Source organism: Coloeus monedula (assembly GCF_965178545.1).
Source record: "Coloeus monedula genome assembly, chromosome: 2".
NCBI classification, from domain to species: domain Eukaryota; kingdom Metazoa; phylum Chordata; class Aves; order Passeriformes; family Corvidae; genus Coloeus; species Coloeus monedula.
The window spans coordinates 61,939,239-61,961,756 of NC_138782.1; the positions used below are offsets into that span (position 1 = coordinate 61,939,239).

Sequence of the window (22,518 nt, forward strand, 5' to 3'; positions counted from 1 at the left end):
ACTACAATCTTGGCATTTTGGAAAGCTGGTGAGATCCTATTCCCAAATTCTCCTCCTTAAATGCTGCTGGTAATTTCGGCAGTGTTTGTGTTATTACTATGATTTATATGTATAGGTCCCAGATAAGTTAACCATGAAGGAAAAGATAATTGACAAATTCTCCACTACTCTTCTGAGTTGTTTTTTCCTCTCCTGGGATCAAAATTTCTTTAGAAAAAAGATGATTATTCTCTCCCCGCAGCTATAAATTCCTCAGCCAGCTCCTCTGTTACCAAGCAGTCTGCTGGGCATATTCCAGAATTATTTCTGAAGTTTTCTCAAACTTCCATATAAGTCCAAAAATTCCATAGTCCTGCTCCCTGCCAGGATGACAGTCGACCCTTACTGCTTGGTATAAATTCTTGAAACGCTCAGTTCCACTGCGGCTGAGCAGCCAGTTAAATTAAGGACACAAAATCTGCATAGTGCTTTGGGAAAGTGCTGGCACAATAATCACAACCATCTCTCCAGAAGCTTCAGTTCTTTGCAGCAAACCAACCTGCCCTAGGAACCACGGGGGCATCCAGCCATCACCACATGGTCTAACACTGTTCACCACCAGAGGAAGAGGTGTTGGGGAGCAGTTATAAAAAAGTTATAAATATCTGTGCAAAAATACGTGAATGGTACTAAACAAAATAATGCTCCTCTATTGGAGGCAAATAAATCACTCCCAGCCTACAAGTCAAGTATGACTTGAAGCACTTTATGAAAATAGGTGCAGCACCCTCAGCATGGTGGTGTCCACAGTGAGGGCTTCATACCAGAGCCTGGTGTCCCAGGCATGGTGTGGCTCCCACGCCTACCATGGAAGTGCAAGGCCAGTGTCTGCTCATGGCCTGTGCATCCCTGTTCCCTGCTAAAAGAGCAAGTTAGCCAACAATAACAGTGTTTGTTTTGTTGCCATCTCAGTAGACACTCTAATAGAGCTAATAGGAAAAAGAAACCTCACCAGAGAAGGGAAAGGTCAGAAGGCTAATAAAACAAATGCAGCTATTGTGTGATCACTTGGCAATTCATAAGGGAGTGTAATTTTCTCTTTTTTTTTTCCTCAGTAGCATAAAAATCTTCTAATGAATCCAAAATGAAATTTCAGCTTTCATGCAAAGCTTGTTACTGACAGTCATGCCGTTGCAGAATTAGGAATATTAGAGATTTAGGTTTACACTTATTAGATTCCCTCCTCATTTCATCTCTCTGGGTTTTTCTGAGGTTTTCTTTCAATCAGCTTTGGCTATCAAAGAGAAGTAGTGTCATACATGAGAAAATGTTGGCCAAAAAGGTAATTTTACATCAAGAGGCCTGTATTGTCCATGAAGGGCACGGCTGGCCAACTGCTGCCCTTTTATAGCATTGCCCATCTAGGTAATTCATGGTTGGTTGCTCTTTAAGCTAGTGAGTGTTCCTCTGTTTGTAATCAAATACCTGCTGAAGTGTTTGGCTGTTCTAGGGCTTTGAGTCAACAAAACATAGTTTGAGAAATGGTTTTCTTCCAAGCACACTCCTCTTCAGCTCTATGTTGACACCATGGCACTGCTGGATTCAGAGACCGCCATTCCTGACTGTTTAAGTATACATACACACCTGTATCCTGTGTGCCTGGCAGTCACAAGGGACACACACAGCTGGAATTTGATCCTCATAGAAGTAGAAAAATCACTACACTGCCATGGATAAGGGATTTAAATGCAGCTGCTGCTCCTTCTCTAGGAAAGATGACCCTGTGCTCCCCTGCCTTCCAGCAAGAGTCAGGGCTCTGAAGCAGCAAGAACAGCGTGGGGCTGTGGATGAGTGGGCACCTCAGGAAGACCTAACTGGTACCCCAGTGCCTGCCCTGCACCCAGGTAGGGCACACAACCAATGCAATAAATCCTCCTGCGCTGCCAGCCTTTGGCTCTCCTCTTACTCTGTGGAGAGGGACAGACGAGACTCCGAAGCAAGGCAGCTGTTGTAAAGGATCTGAACACAGGGCATGGTATTAGAAATAGCACAGCACAAACTCAGGGAGAAAGTAGCCTGAAGGGCTACAAAATAAGTTGCATGGCCTCACTTAAGGAGGTTTGTTCCCAGGAACCACAACAGGAGGCCACCTGCCGCAATGAAACTCTCTCAGATCTGCAGAAGGATGCACTCAGGCCAGCCCTCTTCCCTGCTATGGACTCCTACAGAGCCATCAGATTAATCAGCAGCATCTGCAACTCCCCTAACAGCCCAAAGACATGGCCTAGTTTAACAAGCTACCAAACACAGGAGAAGGCTACATCCTGACTTCTTATATGGCAGGCTAATGCAAGCAAACACCCAAGCAAGCCCTGTGCCCTAGGGTGGAAGAAGGGCAGTGTTTTGGTGTGATACAATTCCCTTCCCAGCATACTGGAGAAGAAACTCACTGTACAAGAGAGGAAAACACATCTGTCATGCCAGCCAGCCCTCTACAGCAGTGGTTCTTTTTCCTAGGCAACGTTTGTTACTTTAAAGGGTCCACTTCGTGGCTTTTCACATCAACCATTACTGAAGTTACGCCAAGATCACAAAAAAACAACTTTTGTAGTTTTGTCTGGCATATACGCTTCATGGGTAACAATATATCCTGCCTCAACTTAACTTTACTTCTTTTCTCTATAAAAACAACAGCCTGAGATTCTCCACTAAGTTAATGGGATGCTGTGATAAATTAGTTCTTCCTGAAAGTTTCCTATCCTATTCTGTGGAAAAAAATAAATTGTATTACATCAGTGTGATTGAGAGGGAGATTAGTTATTGCTGTCTCTAAAGCAAGAGATCATAATTTCTTTTTGAGGCTCTCTTGTATCACACAGAATTGGTTGGCTTTGGAAAACCTGGTTATTCCATACACTTTAGTGCAGAGGCTCAGACTAGCCACAGACATCCTACTCTACTGGGTTACACACATTAGAAAGAGGAAGGCAAGGATTTGATCAAAGCTTTCAGCTTCTGCAAGGAGAGAGGACTCAACTTCTCATCAAAGAGAAAGAAAGAGTAAAGCAGATTATGTGGGAAATGAAAAAGGAAAAAGATATTAAATTTACAGGCTTTAAAACACAAAGAGACACTGTGTTCATCCATTTTCTACAAATTCCTGTGTAAGCCAGGCCACAATATGATTGATTACCTCCAAATAAATAGGTGTTAGTTCCTCTACAGCTGTAATTACAGGTGTTTTCAGGAAAAAACCCATTTACTTGCATGCTAATATAGCAGTATTTTACCAGCATCACCCATTCACATTTCAGGAATATATTCCTATATGCTGTTCCAGATGCTGGATGTGAACTTGTGCAAAAATCCCTCAGATATGGTCAATACATTCACTAGGGAACTTCAGAAGAATATGGGATTTCCCAAACCTCCTTGTTAGAGAACACATATTGCTATTCAAACTACTGTCTCAGATTTTTCTGCAAGCTCTCATTATTACAGCAGTATTTATGACCATGCCTTAGGGGAGCAAGCAGACAGCCTCATCCATCCCCCACACAGTCAGCAGTTCCTGGACCCTACTTACACAGTGGGTTCTTTTAAGACTAATTTTATCTCAGGCCGAGGGTTCAGGCAATGACCTTCTATACACCACCACAGCCCCAGAAATAATTGCTTGGACTGTTATGCCACATTAAATTTCATAACCTTAATCTGCTAAGTGGTACTGAAAGAAGAGTGAGCAAGGACTCTATCAGTTCCCAATGAAAAAATACAAAACACTTCTCAAGATACTCAGGCCTTCTCCAAATACATACAAATCTCATATGTTTTCAGGAAGCAGCAGCATTTTTCTGGTCTCTGTTGCTTATGTTCCTTCTGAAATGTATCGATGTCCTATCTCTTAAGGAAATTGCAATTGAAATTTCCTGTAGGACTTGTTAAGAATGAAAGTTTTATGTGCAGAGGGTGCAGGACAAGACCAGCAGGCACAACTTCAAGGACTTCTGCAGCTCTGGAGATGTGTTGAGAGTTGTCTGATAGATAGATCTCTGAAAGGCAGCAGGCTTTTTACTCCATGACACTCTTGGCTATGAACATCACATGTGAACAATTTAACATAAATCAGAGATAAATGTATTTGTTCACAATTTAGACCTCTACATTATTGATGTTTGAGAGAGCACAAGGAGCAGATGGGCTTACCATTGCCTGTTCTCTTCTGTCTTTTGCCACATGGCAAAGAAAGTGACATAAAATGGATTATTTTGTTTCTGTGGAAATAAATACCATCTCCTGCTGGAAGTGCTCTTCCTGTGCCTTTGTAGATCGTGGCTTAACATACAGCTGCCTGATGGATTCATCCAGCTGCCTGCTCTGCATGACTCATGAGGATCTGGGCTGTGCAACTGCTGCCACTCAGGAAAGGTGGATGTTTGAACCTGGAATGGCAACACATCAGCTACAAGCAGCTACAGGCTCTTCTGGGAGCATTTCCTTTGGTGATAAGGAGCATCTGCCTCTAAGAGAGCAGAGGGTCCATACAGACATTAATGCTGCTTAGTTTCATGTTAGTCCAACTTGAGAGTGAAAACAACGCAGCGATAGGATACGTCTGGTCTAAGTGGGGCCTTTCTGTTATTTGACATCTTTTCCTTAAAAATTACTGCTAACAAGGCTGGAGCATGCTTGACAATCCTTGACTGCAACCTGAGAACTTGACAGATGACGGCAGTGGAGGTGATGGGTTGTTTTGAGTGGATGGTGGTGATACTACTAACTTCTGTGGGCAGCTTTTAGTCTTCACCAAAAATATCCTGCAACAGATAACCAACTAACTGGCTTTCTACAAGCAACCTTTTTTTTGGTTTTGTTGTTTTCCAGTTATATTCTTTTTCTGATTCCTTCATTTGGGCTTTTTTTTCAGAAAACTTTCACAAATTTCTCACCATTGTCAAGAACAGTATCCAAATTAGTATGAAAGACAAAAACAGAGCCTTTCTCCTCTCCCTGTCTCTTCCACTGCATTTATTTTTCTGGTCAAGGTGAATGATAAAACCTGATTGTTTCTCCAACAGAAGGTGAGGTTATGTGGCTTCAAAAAAGAAAATTATTATCCCAGTTTTCTGACTGTAATCTTTTTTCTTTCCTTGAAAAAAAACCCAAACTAAAAAAAACTAGTGCTGGGACTTTCCAATAATTCTCTCCCTTTGATCTGCAGTCAGGTAGTTCTTTCTTCTTTTTCATGTTGCTGGTTCCTACTTTGTGCTAAATTTAATTTTGCACTATATTTAATTTTGCACTCATTAACATAACCCAAATGTCACTGCCAACTGCCACCAAGACAGTCATTCTGACTAGAGATGAACAAATTCATTGTGAATTCCTTTGGAAAAAAAACATTCCACAGCCTGAATATCTGTGGAAGATGGAGCCTAAATTTGATCATGATGAAAATCAGTAAATCAGAGTTCTTGTTTAACTGCTGTTACATGTTCTCTGACTCAGTCAACAAATTTGTTTCATTCCTGTTCCCCTTTCAAGCCAATAGAAAATAGTTTCATGCAACTGAAAAATGCTTTGGGCAAGACTGGGAGAAGCAAGTAACTTACTTACTGAATATGGGGTGTTGACTGATTGAAAATGTCTCGCCAATTCATCTGAAGTCACCAAATGCTTGGAGCTGGAAAGAGGATGTGGGGCCCAGTTAGTGGAACGAGATCATGCTGAGGGCAGACGGCTCCCCTTGAGCAGTCAGGATACTGCCCATGGTATTTTTTTGATATCCAGACTCTCCTTATTCGGGGAGTACCTTGGGCACTGGTCTGAAGGGGTCACCTTTACCTGATTACCTCAACTAATGAGCATTTCAGTCATTTTGGCTGCAGGAACTCAAAATACATCACCTCTGAAATGCTCCTACCATGGCAGACAGGGCACACCAGTGGGAGATACAGGTTCAAGTCCATGTCAGCACAGGAAGAATTCCATGCTGCTCTCCTGAATTTTGGAATGTCCAAAGTGTCCACACAGACAGCAGAGGCAACGCTGCAGCACCCACGTCCTCCTTCTTTGCACAAACTGCACTGTTGTCCTTTTCACTGCACCCTTTTCATTCATCCAGAAATAAATCAAAGAGGCAAGACGCAAGGTTTCATTTCCTTGTGTGTGTGTGTGGCATGTAAGGAAAGCAAAGCGTATTTTTCCTGAATTTCAGTTCAGAGGCTAACAGGAGGCATTCACTTTTATGACATTCATAGTGCAGGACAGATGTTTCACCTCTACAATATATCTGGGTAACTGCAAGCACAGTTCCAGCATAAGCAAGAGCTTTTTAAGGCCAAGGCTTTAGTGATGAAACACTATAGATATATGCTGCCACTTGGATTACCCTGGCAAAACTTCCATGTAAACGAAGTCTAATGGTGGACACCTTCTGTCCTTCCAACACATTGTCAGATCACACTCTGCCACAAGGGATGAGTTCCTCTGCAGCACTCAGTCGTAGCGGGGAATCAAAGCATGGAAACCACATGAGCAGAGATTACACAGCCTCTCAAGTCTGGCAGCCAGATGCTGGCTTGCAAGAGTGAGTGTAACCAGATGGTTTTTCTGCCATTTTTTTCTCCAAACATTCAGAAGAGGTTAACTGAATGACACACATAGAGATAAATTCATTATCATATTTGCATATTTAGACACATACACATATTAGCCCCTTCAAAACTGTAATCCCTAAGGATTACAGGCAGGGCTAAGATTTTCAGATGTCAGGTCCAGATCAGACTCTGCAAGAAGCTCCAAGTGAGTAACAGCCAGACTAGGACTTCTCCATATTGCCACCCTGATGTCAGGATCAGCCCAAGGGGGCAGTCCACAGAATCCCTTTACAGCTGACTTTAAAACATGCTTCCCGGATGCAGTACATGGGGACAGCTCATCAGCTGGCCATGGACATCTTTGCTCTTTTCTACCCATGCAGAACTGCCCTACAGTGAACAGCTTGGGATTTGGAACAAAAAAATACAGCAGCAAGATCACTGTTTGCACTGTTGTGCAAAATACTGGCTGCTGATGCAAAGTGCTCAGACAAAGGAAAGAGGGCTTTGATGGGATAGTCCTATATCCCAATATGATCTAGCTGCCTGGATAATTCTCTGAGGCCACAGAAACATGCTGCTTTCTAATGAAGCTGACATCAGAGCCCGCTGGAGAGAAATCTGGGCAGGTCAGCTCAGAATCAGTAGGTGCAGACGTTACTCTCAAAGACCAGTTTCAAGGCTGAGCCCTCATCACTAGCCCACACCTCTGTCCGTTCCACAGTGCCTGTGCCAGACAGCCACATCTGGAACAAAAACATTTAGTTCCATTTAATATCCTGAGCTTTCTTCTACACAAGGCATGGGTTTGCCACTCACACACTCCATGTGCACTGCACAGTTTCACACCAGATGGAGAGAATGCATTTAGGACAGCTAGGAATATCAGCAGATGGACAACAACCAACACTTAACTGCTACGACTTACATTCTAGATAAAACAAAATCCAGGAACAACTCTAATTTCCAGCTAGATAATACAGAAAAGCAGCAATTCTGGCTCTGAGCTGCCTTTGACTGAGTTGGATCTCATGAAGGCAAGCAAAAACTCCCACCAGAGCTTTTGACCCTCAGACAGGCTAATTCCTGTTGATTGCTCCCATTTTATTTAGTTATGCAAACAAGCACCAAGCCCTACACTTAAGCTTTTATAAATAATATCCCTTCATCCCCAAAAAACAGGTGAGAGTTTTAGTTTTTTGACCCTTATTCTTTCATAAGAATAATAAATAAGCAGAAATTAATGAATACATTTCCTTGTAAATACCAGTACAACTTATTGCAATTAAACCCAGGGAGAGGTGGGGGAGCCCAGATGGAATAAAAAGTTAAAGTCCTTCTGACACAAGTTCCTCTCAGTGACTTGGGAAACGAACTCAAACACTCAAGGGAGCCAAGAGTCAAGCTCTTCTCCTGGCAGGCTGGCCAAGCTTGTGTGCATCTTTTATGGGAGGAAGAAATCGAAGACAGCTTGATGATGCATTCTTTGAAAGACTGCATTTCCCCTCCTCCCTACAGCCTCTTAACACAATTCTGCTAGAGGGATAAGAGTAGCTGGAAATATCCCAGTGAAGCATTTAGTCAGAAGACAGATACATAGAGAGACAGAGAGCTTTCTTAAACAATACCTTTATGAGCCCAAAAGGTTTTGTTTGAAACAGCTCTGTGTGAATGACCTTTGGAGAAGCCTGAGGCTTGAAGCCCACAACAGCTGCCTTCACAGACAAGACACCAGACTTCCCTGACAGCTGTAGGGCCTGGGGAGCTTCTGAATTCCTGGAAACACTGACAAGTTGTCAATTGTATCCAGTTTTGACCACAGCCAAAGTTCAAAATTCCTGAAAACTGGAACCCCTTGCTTTTAGCTACCTCAGGTCTGAATTTCTAGAGGCAAAACAAGGGTTGCAACATTGCCATTTCCTGTCAAGTTCAAATATTGAAATAGTACAAATTAGTCCTTCTCAGAATTGTGAGACTATCTTCAAATCATGACACTTAAATGAACAGATATTTTCTCTTGCCCTCTGATTTGCAGACCTCTGATGTGATGTCAGTGATATTTTTTGTAGTAAGTGAGTAAAAACTTCCAACCTTCTCTTTTAAAAACAAGGCAAAACTGAAATTCCTGTGCAGTAATCTTCTGATACTGTGAGTGTTGCAGAGGTTATGGATAAAAGTAGCTGAATTACCATGCTGCTTGCTTCTAGATCTGACCTTTTAGAGCTACAGTTCTAGTGCCAGTAGCATAAAGCCCTTAAGACGCAGGCACTATGGAGCAGCTGGTGAGAAGCAACACAGCTGCAAGGAACAGAACTGCAGAGCTCGTTCCAAAGGAAGTGGGCTCAGTAAGGGACCTCAGGAGAGGTAGGGAGAAGCCAGGGAAGTATAGACTTGGTTCCCTCTCAGAAAGAAGGTGATGAGAACAAGAAAGGACTAAGGAAACGTAGTCTAACTGAAGACAGACCTGGACTTTGCAAAGTTTTTACCTTTCCTACCAGAACAAAACTCCCTCACAGGAAATCAGATTCTGAAAGCCCCTGTCTGCAAATACCAAGTGCAATGACCAGCAACTTTTACATGTTTCCCCAGAGTTCCACAGAAATTAATACTGTAATTAAACTGTAATTTTTTCTTCAAATTTATATGCAACAGGAGCCCACAACTATGGGGACTGCCGGTCACTTCACAAAGCCCTAATGTCAAGACTTCCCAAGTGCTGTGCTGTAGGGAGTTCTCTGAGCTCCAGGGATTTGCCATAAATCCAGACATGCTTTAAAACACTGTTACGGGACATATATCAAAGCTGCTTCAGTGGTGTCACAAGGCTGTGTGGGTCCACCACCAGCTCCAGCAGGTCCAGCAGCAGGTTTACCAATTTGTGCTAATTGGTCTATCCATCTCTTTAGGTGAGAAGATCCAGTGAAAAGCTGCTGCAGCAGCAGCCCTATAAAGCAGCACAGTTGTAACTGCAAAGCTCCGTGCCTCAGGTTGTGTACTCCCTGCAGACTTGGCTTAATTGCAGCAGTGTGACAGATTTCATCCCCTGCAGTTAAATCTGTGGTCTCTGGACTTGAAAGACCATTCAGGATGTCATGTACAGTGTCCCTACACAGACACACTAAGAGCCTGATGAGGCAGATGGGAACCCTAGGAGCATCTTCGCTGTAGTTAGGACTACCTCCCTCTAGCCTCTGCCTGCCTGGCTCTAGTCACAGTAAATTCTTTATTTGACTGTATGTATTACCATAAACCACCTTCTCCACAGCAGCATTGTCTCCTCTCCACATACTGTTCACTGACGAGGGTCACCTTGATTATTTAGAAAGTGGAAATCCAAACAGATCCCCTCCTGACCAGTGAGAACACCCAGCCAGGTTCGTAACCTGACTCTTGGAAATGCAACTTGGAAGCCCGAAGACAACAGAGTAAGACAGACGGACACTCCCACCTAGTGGGGAAGGCACAGCTCTGGGTCTCCGGGACAGGAGCTGCTTCAGCTCAGCAGACTCACACACTCCTACCACAGAGCCCCTTGCTTTTTGAATCAACAAGAGTAATAGCAGCTATGACAAAATCTGAGACCATGACTTTTAATTATTAAGCAGAAGAAAAAGGCAGGTTAAGCCTACCAAGTCACCAGTATTTTTATCTCCTCAGTATTAGACATGACTGCAAACACAACTCTTTCAGTTTATAGTAGCGTAATGATTAACTTCGGCAAGGTCAATGCAACAGGCATGTAAAATATTAGCAGAATGGCACAGTGGCATTTTAAACCTGCTTTGCTACACTAGAGAGAACTAAATTCTTGAATGCAAACTAAAGACAAGTAAGTCTTCAGTAAATAAAGAGGCTTTAATGTCTATGAGAGCTTACCAGCTCACAAGCTGAGTCAACTGTCCAGATTTTCTGGAGACAGTTTAGGGGTTTACTACTTTGAGGGGTTTTTAATACATGCTGTAGATAAAGGTAAAATAAAAATTTGGGAGGCGGAAATTAGAAGCTGGAGCACAAAAGCATCTTCAATCTATTTCCATTTCTGCATGCTCAGTAAAGACACCCACAGACCCCTCCTGCTTCCGAGCAGGATGTAGGTGCCATCCTGAGGGCTCACTGGGGCTGTCACGGGGGGCAGCAGAAAGGCTGCAAGAGCTCAGTTTGGCTGACCTTGAATTACTCCAATCTGTTCTGGTACAGAACAAGATATGCACACTTTGTGATTCACATTAGCCTTCAAATGTCTTTTTACAGGCCAGCAAAAAGTCACAAACATGCGCTTGCATTTCCCAGCAGCATATTGCCCTTTTGGACCCAACTGCATGTTTCTGAAAAACACTTCGGCCACCAAAACCTGTAATGTGCAAACCAAAGTCCCTGTGTGCAGCAGCTTTGCCACCTGCAAGTATTTATTATGGGATGCACCTGATGCACGCTGTTCTTTCTGATGCACCCTGTTCTTTCAGGCCATGACACACTATCATTTCCCAGGTTTTGGGTTATGTACTGCACTTTGTTCCCCTCTCTAAAATTATTCCAAGGTTTTATTTGAACATACTACACACAAATTAACTGTGTCTACAAACACAGCATCTTCATCAGCGACATGGCTAAGCCCTGGGGACTGTCAGGATGGAATTTTGCAACTCTTCTGTTTGGTCCAGGTCAAAGACCAATCCAGCACTGAAATTTGCAAACTCATTGCTCCTGTCATGCAGATCAAGTCTACAAATAATTCCATGCTCATTGATGAGCTCTGCACAGTTCAGGTTGGGGATGACTTTACACACAAAGCTATTTTTACCACCAGGGCTAGGAAGCTCTAGGTAGAACAAACAGTTAACTTCATGTTTGAGTAATGGCTTTCAGATTTGTCCAGACAGGGCATTTGAGATCAGCTGTAAGGCTTTCCCTTCCTATTTCTCAATTCATGTAGGGACACAGACCTGGCCACCACCACAGCAACTACTGTAACACAAAGTGCTAGTTCTCAGCAGCAATTCCAAGTTTACTGCCTAACATGGATTAGTAAGAGGTTTATGCACTTCCACTGCCCAGTCAACATCTTTGCTAGCAGACTGCTAAATTAAAGGCACATACTCCAGCTCATAGTGCCCCAAGAACCACTCTCTCCAGATTTCACAGCAGTATGGAATTAAGAGTTTAACCAAGCCCTTACTTCAAATGAACCACTAAGAAACCTTTGTCCTTTACAGCTGTCCACCAGAACAAGCATTAAATAATTTTCACTGCTTCACTGTCCCTACTATTTACCTTCAACAGTTAGTAAGCTCTCATCTTCCTATCCCATTCTCGTTTGTTTACAGCAGAGGACTTTCCACATTCAGACTGACACAGGACACAAGGTAGCAGGACTGACTCACCAGCTGGCTGGAAGCAGGAGAGGAGCTGAACTTTTTCTTAACCTGATGCACAGCAGAAACTGAGCCTTACCAGCATGTGCCGAGTTTCACACTCCTGCCTTTAGAGCCTCAGCAAGTGCTGGCTATGCTTGAGGAGCTCTCCATAGCTTAAAGCCTCACCACCTGGAGCCAACTCAGGCTTCCTCAGCAGCTTAAGCACTCCTTTGCAGAGCACCAGTGTACAGGCATACTTACCTCCTGTTCCTTTGGAGTGTGCAGTACCAGCATGTCTGGCATACACATTACAGCACTTGCTAACAAAGCCCTGCCTCAGCAGTCACTCATTATGAGGAGCACTCCACCAGTTTTTCAATCTCTGCTATGTGGTACTTCACCGTATGTAATAAGGAACAGAAAAAAACTCCAGTTTCCTTCACCTTCAAGCAGACACTGTGGGAAGTACAACATGCCAACCATTTTTTTCAAGACCATGGGCATGCTCCATTACACCATGCAGGTTACTTCATCCCTGCTTCAAGCATCAAGTTTAATTTGCTACTACTGCTTCAGGAACACAGCTGTGCAGAGACAACTCATACTTGATTCCTCCATGGAATCAGTCTCTTTAGTTAAAGGACGTTCTAAGACATACCTGAACAGCTAGTATGAAATGAGTGTCACATGCTGTCACTGAGGCCCTATATGAACAATCTGCCTGAGCCAGTACTGTAATCTCTTGCCCAAGCTAATGCTTCCAACACCTGTGCATCAGTGAGATACACAAAGATCTCACTTAAGACATGCAGGAAGGGGTAGGGATGACTGAAGACAGTCAATTCAGACAGGCACAGCAACACCTATTTCCCCTTTCATTTATCTTTTCAACCTTTATGAAAGCTCTGCAGCCTGTAATATAACAAATTACAAAAGGCATTTTTCTCTTCCAATTGTTTTAAAATCAAGTAACTAGACCAGATATTACTAAAAATGAGTCTCTTGCAGACAGTTACAGAAGATTCTTCTTTTGAGTTTTATTTTTTTATAGCAACAGTAGTACATATTTCCACTTAGGTATTTTAGTGCAACAAGGAAATCCATTACCTTATTAAGCTTGAGCAAGGTGACCTATGTTTCTATATGCAATGAACAGATTAAAGTGTCTCCCTTTGTTGCACAACAGTTTAAAGCTTCAGAACTCTTAAGTAAATACCTCTCACAGAATTAAACAAGCAGACCCTTTGCTTGATTATGAAATGCTTTTGTTGGATGAGTGAAGTGCTTACTGCAGTAGAACAATTAATTTGTAAGCCACAGGCACTACTACAAGAGTGGTATCAGAGTAGAAGTGGTGACATTTTAGTAGTCTGTGCAAGAATTCCACTCTACTTTTTGCAAGTTGCATATCTTGAAGATACATTCTCCCAGTTGATCACATTCCAGATGGCTTTCAAATAATCAGGTCGAACATTTTTATACTGAAGATAATAAGCGTGCTCCCATACGTCAATGCCTAGCAAAGGAATGAGACCTGTGAAAAAAGAGGATGAATTTTTTAAATGCATGAAAACACACTTTACATGTAAAGTTTTATGTTGCATCCCCAAGCTGTTCCCAGTTTCTGAGTCTTACTCTGCAGGAAGACAAAGAGCTCTGCAGCATACGGGTCCTTATTGCAATATTTAACAAAACTGTGCTCACACACACACTCTGCATAAACTCAAAGAGCTGACTGGGGTAAACACATGTATAAATACTCTGGAACTGCCCTGAAGACATAACCAAAACCAAATGAAGTAATTTTTGAAAGGTTTGTATCTTTCGCACAGTTATGCAAGCTTTCATGAAAAATTACATTATAAAGGTTTCTTGCTATGCCAGCTCGCTTCCAATACTTTAATTACAGGCTATTCATTAAGTGCCTAATTACCTCCTTGCTTTTGTGCTAAAATACCCTTGTTACTGAATTTTTAATGGTAAATTTTCACAGGAGGGAGGGTGAAACTTACCCCCATTATGCTCTATGTCCCTATACTAAATCTATAATTTCTTTTCCCCCTACTGATAGGCAGTACACAAACTGCTGAAAATACATTAAATTCCTTGCCATCCTCTATGAATTCTGTGGAACATGTTTTAAAGGTATCTGCAAAATTATTTGGGTGAATGGACACTGCAGGCAGATTCTCACTGGCCATGACCTCTTCTCTCTGTAAAGGATGTCCAGCCTGCCATTACCACTTCCATGTCTCTCTAAGGAAGTAAGAATATCTTGAATAGAGATTATTGCCAGTGCTGTACTACTTGCCCACTGTAACATTTAATCACATCCTAGACTAGTTTGGTTGACACTCATTACTCTTTGTCAATATAAAGGAAGCAAATTGTAAGGCTCCATTTTAAACCCAGCCATTGGAACAGGAGTTACTGTGTTCATCTTCCCCTCTCCTGTTGTCTGGCCTTCACTGACAGTGCTGTGAACAGCTCCTCTGCCAGAGAAAAAAAAATCTGAAGGCAAGAGGCTTAATTTAATCTTGCTTGATATGTGCAAGTTACTCCAGCTACTCAAAAATCCAAGGAAGCTGAATCTAAAATATTGGCCAAGTAAAAAGCACTTTCACAATATGGCCCATCTATTTTCCCTTGGACTAGAAAGACACTTAATCCTACTGCTCTTCAGAGTTTTTAAGTCCTGCTTTACAAATGCTGCTCTAAAAACTGCGTTTTCACTTCTGCTAGAAGAGACATTTGGTTTTCCGGATCTATTTATCCATCAATTTCTTCTCAGCATTGTCCATAAACCACTTTTCAGATCTCATACACTTGCCTATCAAAGCTACAGAACCAGAAGGGAAGGAAAGAAACTTGACCTGTTGTTCCTTGCAAAGGGTCTTGATTTGCACAAGCTGCTATCTGTAGGCGCCCCTGCTCCTTGTTATAGCCAAGCCACCCCCAGCCTGATCCTTGAACACCGACTGATACAGCTGTCAGCTTCTCCTTGAAGTTTGCAAAGGAACCAAAGTCACGCTTGATGGCTTCCATCAGCTCTCCTTTAACAGAAAAAAAGCACAAAAAGACCACAGCCATATAAACCTCCATCAAAACCTCTGAAGTTTATCACAACAGCTTTTGTGAGATCTGTACTATAGGGCCTTTACCTTTAATTGCAGGTCACTTGTAGGCAATCAGTACTCTATCCTCCCCAAGGGGATTCTTTCCTTTAGGCTTTAACTGCTAAACTACCCCTATCCAAACTGGAGGAAAACTCCAGCCACTAGGCTGGGTGGGTCTGCAGCACATTTCTTCCCTTTCTGTGAACCAAATACACACAGCAATTTAATTAGCACAGCTTTGTACAACTATTTTCTCTTATGAAGATGGAAAGGATATATACAGCAACAGCCAGGCATTTTGCAGTGTATACATAATCAGCTCTAGAAATTTAAAATATTTTGTACAGGACTAGCTTTTTATACTCTTGGCTTACATCCAAAACCCCCTCAAACACCTCAGAATTTTGGTAACTGTCACATAGAAAGGTGAACTAACTCTGAAAAATAAAGGTTCTCTAGACTTTTTCAAAGTGAGAAAAGATCATCAATTCTACCTGTTAATTAGAACTGATGCAATAAACCACTGTAACACACACTAACCTTTAGGCTCCCCGCCTCCATTAGGAGAAAGGTTTGTCCAGAAGATGGTGTGATTGATATGACCCCCACCATTGAACTTCAGTGCAGGCTGAAGTGACACCTGAGTTGTAACATCACCTAAGGATGCAGAAGATAAAAATACATAAATAAAAACATTATCACCACCACAACAGGCAGGAAGTTTCTACTAGGCCTCCACTGATCCCCCAAAATCTTTCTACGAGCATATAACTTATCAATGGAAAACATAAGGTTTGTACTGTTAGCCATATTTTAGACAGTCACAGACAAACTATAATAAAGATTTATTATCTTTGACCTTTTCTTATGCTGTAATAAGTGATCTGCAATACTGCAACTATTGGGCAGCCCATACTACATACGTAAGACCCACTGCCATTCTACAGCAGAATGAAACAATGAGCACAGCCAGAACTCTTTTGACGACCCAGCACTTAAAAATTCTTTAGTATCATCACTACAAGGCAAGAGTATTACTAACCCATTAGTTCACTGATTTGCAAACTAAAACTTCTTTAAACAATTTACAGGGCAAACAGCTTGTGCTTGAGAAAAGTCAGTAAGTACAGTGAGCACATACACAAACAAAATGTTCTCTTTCCTATCTTTTGTTTCGCTTGGGGTTTTTTTCGAGGGAGATACTTTCAGAAAAGTGACCCAAATAATTTTACTACACAACAGAATCCTGCATCTGAAATCAAGACTGAACAGCTCTGTACTTCCTCTCCCTCCACAAAATGCTGTATTCCTTGAAGAATTCACTGGTGCCTTGTGTCTCTGAACAGTGCTGCACCACTTCAATACAAATGTTGTCATTATTTTTTTGGCTTTTAAAAGCACTGAAGCATTTCAAAGGTTTTTAAGGCTTTTTCCACCACTGCAATACATTCTTTAGTAAGGAATCAGTGGGGGCAGCTGTTTCCTCCACTCTCAGGACTGAGTGGTAAATTTTCCAAGTCACCTCAACAACACAGACATGAAGACAAGCCTCAGACCAGTAGCACAACTCAAAGCAGCAGTGTATCTGTTACTAAGGTTTTAATTCAGGATTCCATGCTCTCAGCATTTCCTCACAACCTTCACAGATGGCTACAGCACTGAAACAAAGCATCCAATGCAGTCTGTAAAAACATTATTTGCTGGGTTTAGATATCAGGTTAAGGATAACAAGTCTCTCACAGCCACTCAGATGGCATCTTTGGGACATTTTCCCTGAATTTTGCATGGCTTAATGACACTTGCAAGTTCATCCAGAGTATACAACAGACAGCAAGCCAGAAACTAAAAAATAACTTAGAATGTCTTTAATGTGTTCATCACTCTTTATTCCACCATCCTTTAGAAGAACCCACTCCTCAGGACTACTAGGAACCAGACATGCCATTTGACCATTGTCCTTGTAAAACAGTATTTGTGCTGCTGAACTTTGCATTGGGGGAAAAAAGAAACCCACAAACAACTGAAAAGGGGTAACTTGCCCTTAAGTTACAGCAAAAGTTTATTGGAATTTATTGGTATAGAGTCCATGGACAATTCAGTAAACCCAGACAAGAAGCTCAGAGGTGCTCGAGAGCAGTCAGCTCGGTTTCTCAGTCTAAGTCATGTAAGAGTACAATCACAGGTCACATCATGGCCAAAGAAGAGCAGGGAAAACTATGGTAGGAACAAGTTTTCACTGAAAGTAAGTTTCAAGTTAATATCCTTCAATAAGCAAATCTGACACATTTTGATGGGCCAGTAGTCAGGACCAGTTGATGCTGAAACAAAGTCCTGCGCTGTCACAGAAGTGCACACATATTTTCAAATGAACTGACAACATAAGCCAACAGGATGGCTTTTATTTGAGTTTTCTATGCAGATACAGATAGATGAAGAACATGTTAAAGATAATCTGAAGAGAATACTTTACTTCCTGTTGCTGAACATGAGACATTGACAAGGTTCTGCTGTCTGGAAAAGAGATATTGATCCGATGTTATATAATCCAACACTGATACACAGCCGAGAAAGATTTTTGCCTGTGCTCAGTTTTAAGAATGAAAAAATAACAACAATATCGACAGAATGAGGTGACAGTTCAGACTCTGCCCTGGTCTTAGAACATCTTCTAGTTAGAGTCAAAATACTGCATACAGTATACTGGGATACCAGTTGGGAAAAAGCCAACCAAAGAAACTGCATAATCATGAATATCCCAAGTAACTCTTTGTCTGCTTTGGTGTGCACGACCACAACCAATACATAATCCATTAGGAAAATAATCTCTGCAGAATCCTTAAGGAAAAATTAATCTCTACCTCTACGTAAAACATTCCAACAGCAAGTGATGAGATGCTATCAAAAGATATGAATTTTTAAAAATAACTCAAAGGATCCACAACGCTGCAAATGCTTCTGATAACCAGAAATTCTGCCTCCAATAGTGGCTGAAACCTTGGTCATTAAACAGCATCAGTAACAGCAGCAGCAGACACACTGCTTTCTTACAGTTCAGGTTCCCTCCCCAGTTGTGTTTGCACTAATCACATCTCCAGAATACACCTTTCCTGGATCTGCCACTGGCAGGGCAAGGCAGCAGTCAGTCTTGATCATCTGACTCTTAATCGAATCTCATTAGTTCATTAATTCAGACTGTACAAGTTATTTTTAGGCTTACTTAGGTACTTGAAAATCCCCATTCTCTATTCGAATACACTGGCAGTTAATTGTCAAGGGATACATCATTCAGGTTTACTCAGATTTTGGCAATTCTCACTTTCACCCAAGCCCAAGCAGATAAATTCCACTGTGAAGCTACCTGGCAAGCAGAGGAAACTGAGTCTATACAGTAATAATTTATCTGAGGTAAACTGATACCTTTTAAGAAGATCAGCACAACAGCAAAAAAACGCAGAAAATATTTCACCTTCTTAAAAAGATATACACATTATTTCACACACTTTCATCAGTTCAACTGAAATACTCAAAATTTAGAAAAAATGCATCTTGTGTTTTAGGGTAGCTCTGCTACAACTGCAAAGTTTCACAGAAGGAAGCATATCTCCAGTTTTGAGATTGTAACCAAAAATTCCATGATCACTTGCTGCATATTTTAGTGTCTCACATGGGCCTGTGACCTACATGACCCCTAAATCTGACCCAGTGACATAGCTGGCACCCAAATTCCAGTCTCTCCACTGCTTGCTGTATACATTAACTGCACGTTTGTTTTACCTCCACTTGTAGGCAACCGAGATTATGTACCAAGAGTAAGCAGAGCATCTGATGTGAAAACTATCAAGGCCCACAAATTTCACTTTATCTAACTTTGCTATTAACCTTTTACTGCAAAGTACTTGTTCAGCAAAATGACTGCCATTTCCTACTGACTCAAGTCTTTGTTTGGTTCAAGTTACTAATGCAATATGGACTAAATCCACAACAATCAATAATTATCTTCCTCTAGTTTTACAGCACTATAGAGAATGGAATTCATGCTTTTTACTCACATTTGATTTCCAATTATCAGCACCACTGAAGCTACAATGAAAGATTTTCTCCTAACAATACTGCAGTGGCATAATCCAAAACTTTTGTAAGAAAACATTTCCCTCTTTTTTTTTTTTTTTTTCCTTTTATAGTTCTCCTGTATCATCTATGCCAATAAGCTTCCATCTCACCTGTTGACTGTGGATATACAAACCTTTTGCCAGTGCCTCTTTGTATTTCTCCTCGGCAACGTTCAGGTTGTTCACATAGGTAGCATGATGCTTGCTGTGGTGCAGCTGCATGATCTCTGCACTAATATGAGGTTCCAGAGCAGCATAGTCATATGGCAAGTCAGGAAGAGTGTGCTTCTGCCTAGACACCAAGCACCCAAAGGGTGCTACCAACTTAGCACTGCTTCTGAAAGAAAAAAAAAAGAAAACCAGAAGGAAGTAGTCTTATTCAGTAAAACTTGGGCTTTGCCAGTGAAATAGACTGAAACCACTAATGTTATGATCAGCTGCTTTAAGTACCTGGGGTGATATCCTAGCCAAAGAAATCCAATTTCCATTTCTCAAGAGCTCAAAGCAAGCATACTTTGCAGCCTGACTGCAAAGATGAATTCACACAAAGGTCACAAATACAGGGCTTTGCAGCGTGATGCTGCTGCTTCTCAAACCGAGCCCTCAGGCCACTGCAAAGACTCGTGCACCCTCCCAAGCATGCAGGTGAGGGAAAAGCAGGGACAGCAATGAAAAGCCAGCAGTAACCTGAATGACATTCAAAGCTTCACCTAATCTTTATTGATTAAAAATAGAAGCAAAGACAATTGCCGAAGTGTCCTTCCCTCGCTATCCAAAAGGTCCCTATACTGGGAAATAAAAAGCCTAAAAAAACTGCAGTCACCGGGTTCCCAGGACTGAATCTCTCCAGCATTTACACGGACATGTTTCCCTGTCCCCACAGCGGGTACCGGAAAATGAGACGGGGCGTCACGGCCGCGATGCCCGGCACAGACACCACGCAGGTTGTGTCATCCTTCCCCATTTTAACACCTCGTGCTTGTCATGCGACATGACAAGGGCCACGACGAGAGGAGAATCGCCGGGCCGGCAGGACGGTCACCTCTGAGGCCCGCCGCCGTATCGCTGGTGACCTTGGCATAAGCCAGGGACACACAGCGAGCAACGCCCCCGGGACCCTGAAGAGAGGCCGAGTGTGGCGACCCCGGCCAGCAAAGACGAGAGGGTCTGGCAGCACCGTGTCAGGCGACCAGAGCCCCTCGGCGGAGGGCGCGGGCAGAACCTGGGAGCGCTCAAGGACGACCACCAGCAGCCCCCGCGCGGGCCGAGGCCGACCCAGGGAGGCAGCCGGCAGCAGCGCGACCTCCCTGCGCGCGAAATGGCGGGGGGCAGACACCGAGGGGCGAGAAGACGACCCTCCCGCCACCTCCTCCCCCGTTCCTGCCCTCCCGTCCCCGGGTCGGCGCCGGCCCGGGCGAGGGCGGTGCGGCCGCCGCCTCCCGGCGCGGGGCTCTGCCCAGCCCCGCGCTGCCCCCGGCGCGGCGCGGCTCTCACCTGCCCGCAGCGGCAAAGCGGCGCAACATGGCGGCAACTGCAGGCGTGCGCGACTCTCACGGCGCAGCCGCGGCCCGCCCGCCCTCCGCCCCGGCCGCGGGGGCTGAGCTCGGCTGAGCCGCAGGTGACGCACCCCGCGGTCACCTCCTTCCTTCGAATTTGTGCAAATACCATTTCTTAGCAGTGGGTGCAGCACGTTGTTACGACCAGAATCGCTCAGACAGTCGTTATCTTACAACTCAGGCCGTCAGTAGTTCCAGCTGAGGAGATAAAGTGCCGCCCGGTGCTTCTGCCACCGTGAGGGTTACAGCAGCACAACAGAGCTCGGCTTTGAAAACCTGCCTCGCAAAGACACGGTTCTGGCAGTTTGGTGACGGCACCGCTAACATCACTGTTTCAGCTTTTTTTGTCTACGACTTAATTTTGTTGGTTAACTTCTGTTCTTTTACCCCTTTTTTTTTTTTTTTTTTTTTTTTTGCATCTTGCTTCCCCAACACCTGCTTTTCTCTTGGTAGCAATTCAGGCCTCTGGTGCTCATGAAAATGCTTCACCCAATTACCTTAACCCACTCAGCTAAAATAATCGGTAGTTAGAGCAAATGAGTCCAAAGATGTATTAAAAACTGGCTCTCCAGTGAGGTCAGGGAGGGGAAGCTCATCCCTCCGAGTTAGGAGGCACTTCGCAGACAAGATAAACATTAGGTAAAATTTAAATTGTATGGAATTCGTCTCTACAACCACAAACCCTTCGATTCTTATAATTTGTCTTTTAAAATAAATACATATAGTCTTAAGATCTTACAGCATCCACATTTACCAGACTATAAAACCTCAAATTTACAAAAATTGAATGGGGGCTAAGCATGAACAATTTTGTTGAGAATAAATAATCTCATCTTGCCAGTTGCCAAGAAATCCATCTGGAAAGACCCACACAGGGAATCCCAGCCCACTGGAAGGCACAGTGGTTTCATCCCTCACTTCTAGAGGCATCACAGAAAAGGGCAATAATTCAGTTTCTCTGAGCAGCCAGCGGTGCTCTTGCAGGAATATGAGCAGTGAAAATACCTGCTTTATCAGTAGCTACAATATAAGGCAAATTGTCCAAAATCAGCAAGTTGTTTCTTCCTCCCTGAATATTGAAAATACATACAGCAAGATATAGGCACTATCTAATTTTTTAAAGAGGAGTGTGTTGTATTTATTGGATCAATAAAATGGCATCTTTTGTTAAAATGAACCAACTACATTCAGGATTATTAAGTGTCATAATACGGGCACCAACAGCCAGGCAAAATCATTAATATTTCAGGCATTTGGATGCGTACTATTCCACTGCAGTTCACTAATGCTTGTAGCAAGTGTTCCATGAAAGCAAGTCAATTATGTAATTATATTATTCATTCTTTTATTAACTGACAGTTGCTGTTTTGCTTTCATTTTGGAAGAAAAAAAAAAAAAAAAATCACACAAATAAAGCACCCGAGCCTGCTTATTTAGAAGATACCTTCTAAGCAGAGGATGACAAGGGGAAGGGCTTGTCTTTTTTTTTCAACAACTTGAAGTCTCGTGGTATAATTTGTATTCCTTTTTTTTTTTTTTTTACTATTTAAAAACATGCCAGTCTTGAGAAAATAAAAACCTCATGTAAAGATGATTTTAAAGTCATGAATGTCCGGTAATACCTGACAGATTTAAGTAAAAAGCCATCACCACCTGAGAGCTATGCCTTTTTTTAAGGACCACAGATTTCCTCACAAGGCTTTGCACCATGTGATCACATAAAGCCTGATTGCTCTACTGTGTTATGAGCATTTGAAGCTTCTTAAAAATACTGCATTTTACCATGTACAGGATCGAGGATGTAC

General features: G+C 42.6%; 1 protein-coding gene across 1 annotated transcript; it reads right to left on the reverse strand.

Moving 5' to 3' along the window:
• Positions 1 to 12,944: 12,944 nt before the first annotated feature.
• Positions 12,945 to 20,759, reverse strand: SOD2 (superoxide dismutase 2). The gene is made up of 5 exons (XM_082302751.1): positions 20,652 to 20,759; positions 19,292 to 19,494; positions 15,589 to 15,705; positions 14,806 to 14,985; positions 12,945 to 13,466 (listed from the first exon to the last, which is right to left on the reverse strand). The coding sequence occupies exons 1-5, from the start codon at positions 20,678 to 20,680 to the stop codon at positions 13,321 to 13,323; spliced, it is 675 nt and encodes a 224-aa protein (XP_082158877.1). The 5' UTR covers positions 20,681 to 20,759; the 3' UTR covers positions 12,945 to 13,320.
• Positions 20,760 to 22,518: the final 1,759 nt, after the last annotated feature.

Bases quoted from the DNA above. Each gene is read 5' to 3' on its own strand.
- SOD2 (XM_082302751.1), bottom strand. From the start codon at position 20,680: ATGTTGCGCCGCTTTGCCGCTGCGGGCAG. The intron at 15,706-19,291 runs GTTTGTATATCC...CTGCATCCTTAG, and splicing joins CAAAGAGGCACTGGCAAAAG to GTGATGTTACAACTCAGGTG. The intron at 13,467-14,805 runs GTCAAGTTTCTT...CTTTTTTCACAG, and splicing joins CCCTTTGCAAGGAACAACAG to GTCTCATTCCTTTGCTAGGC.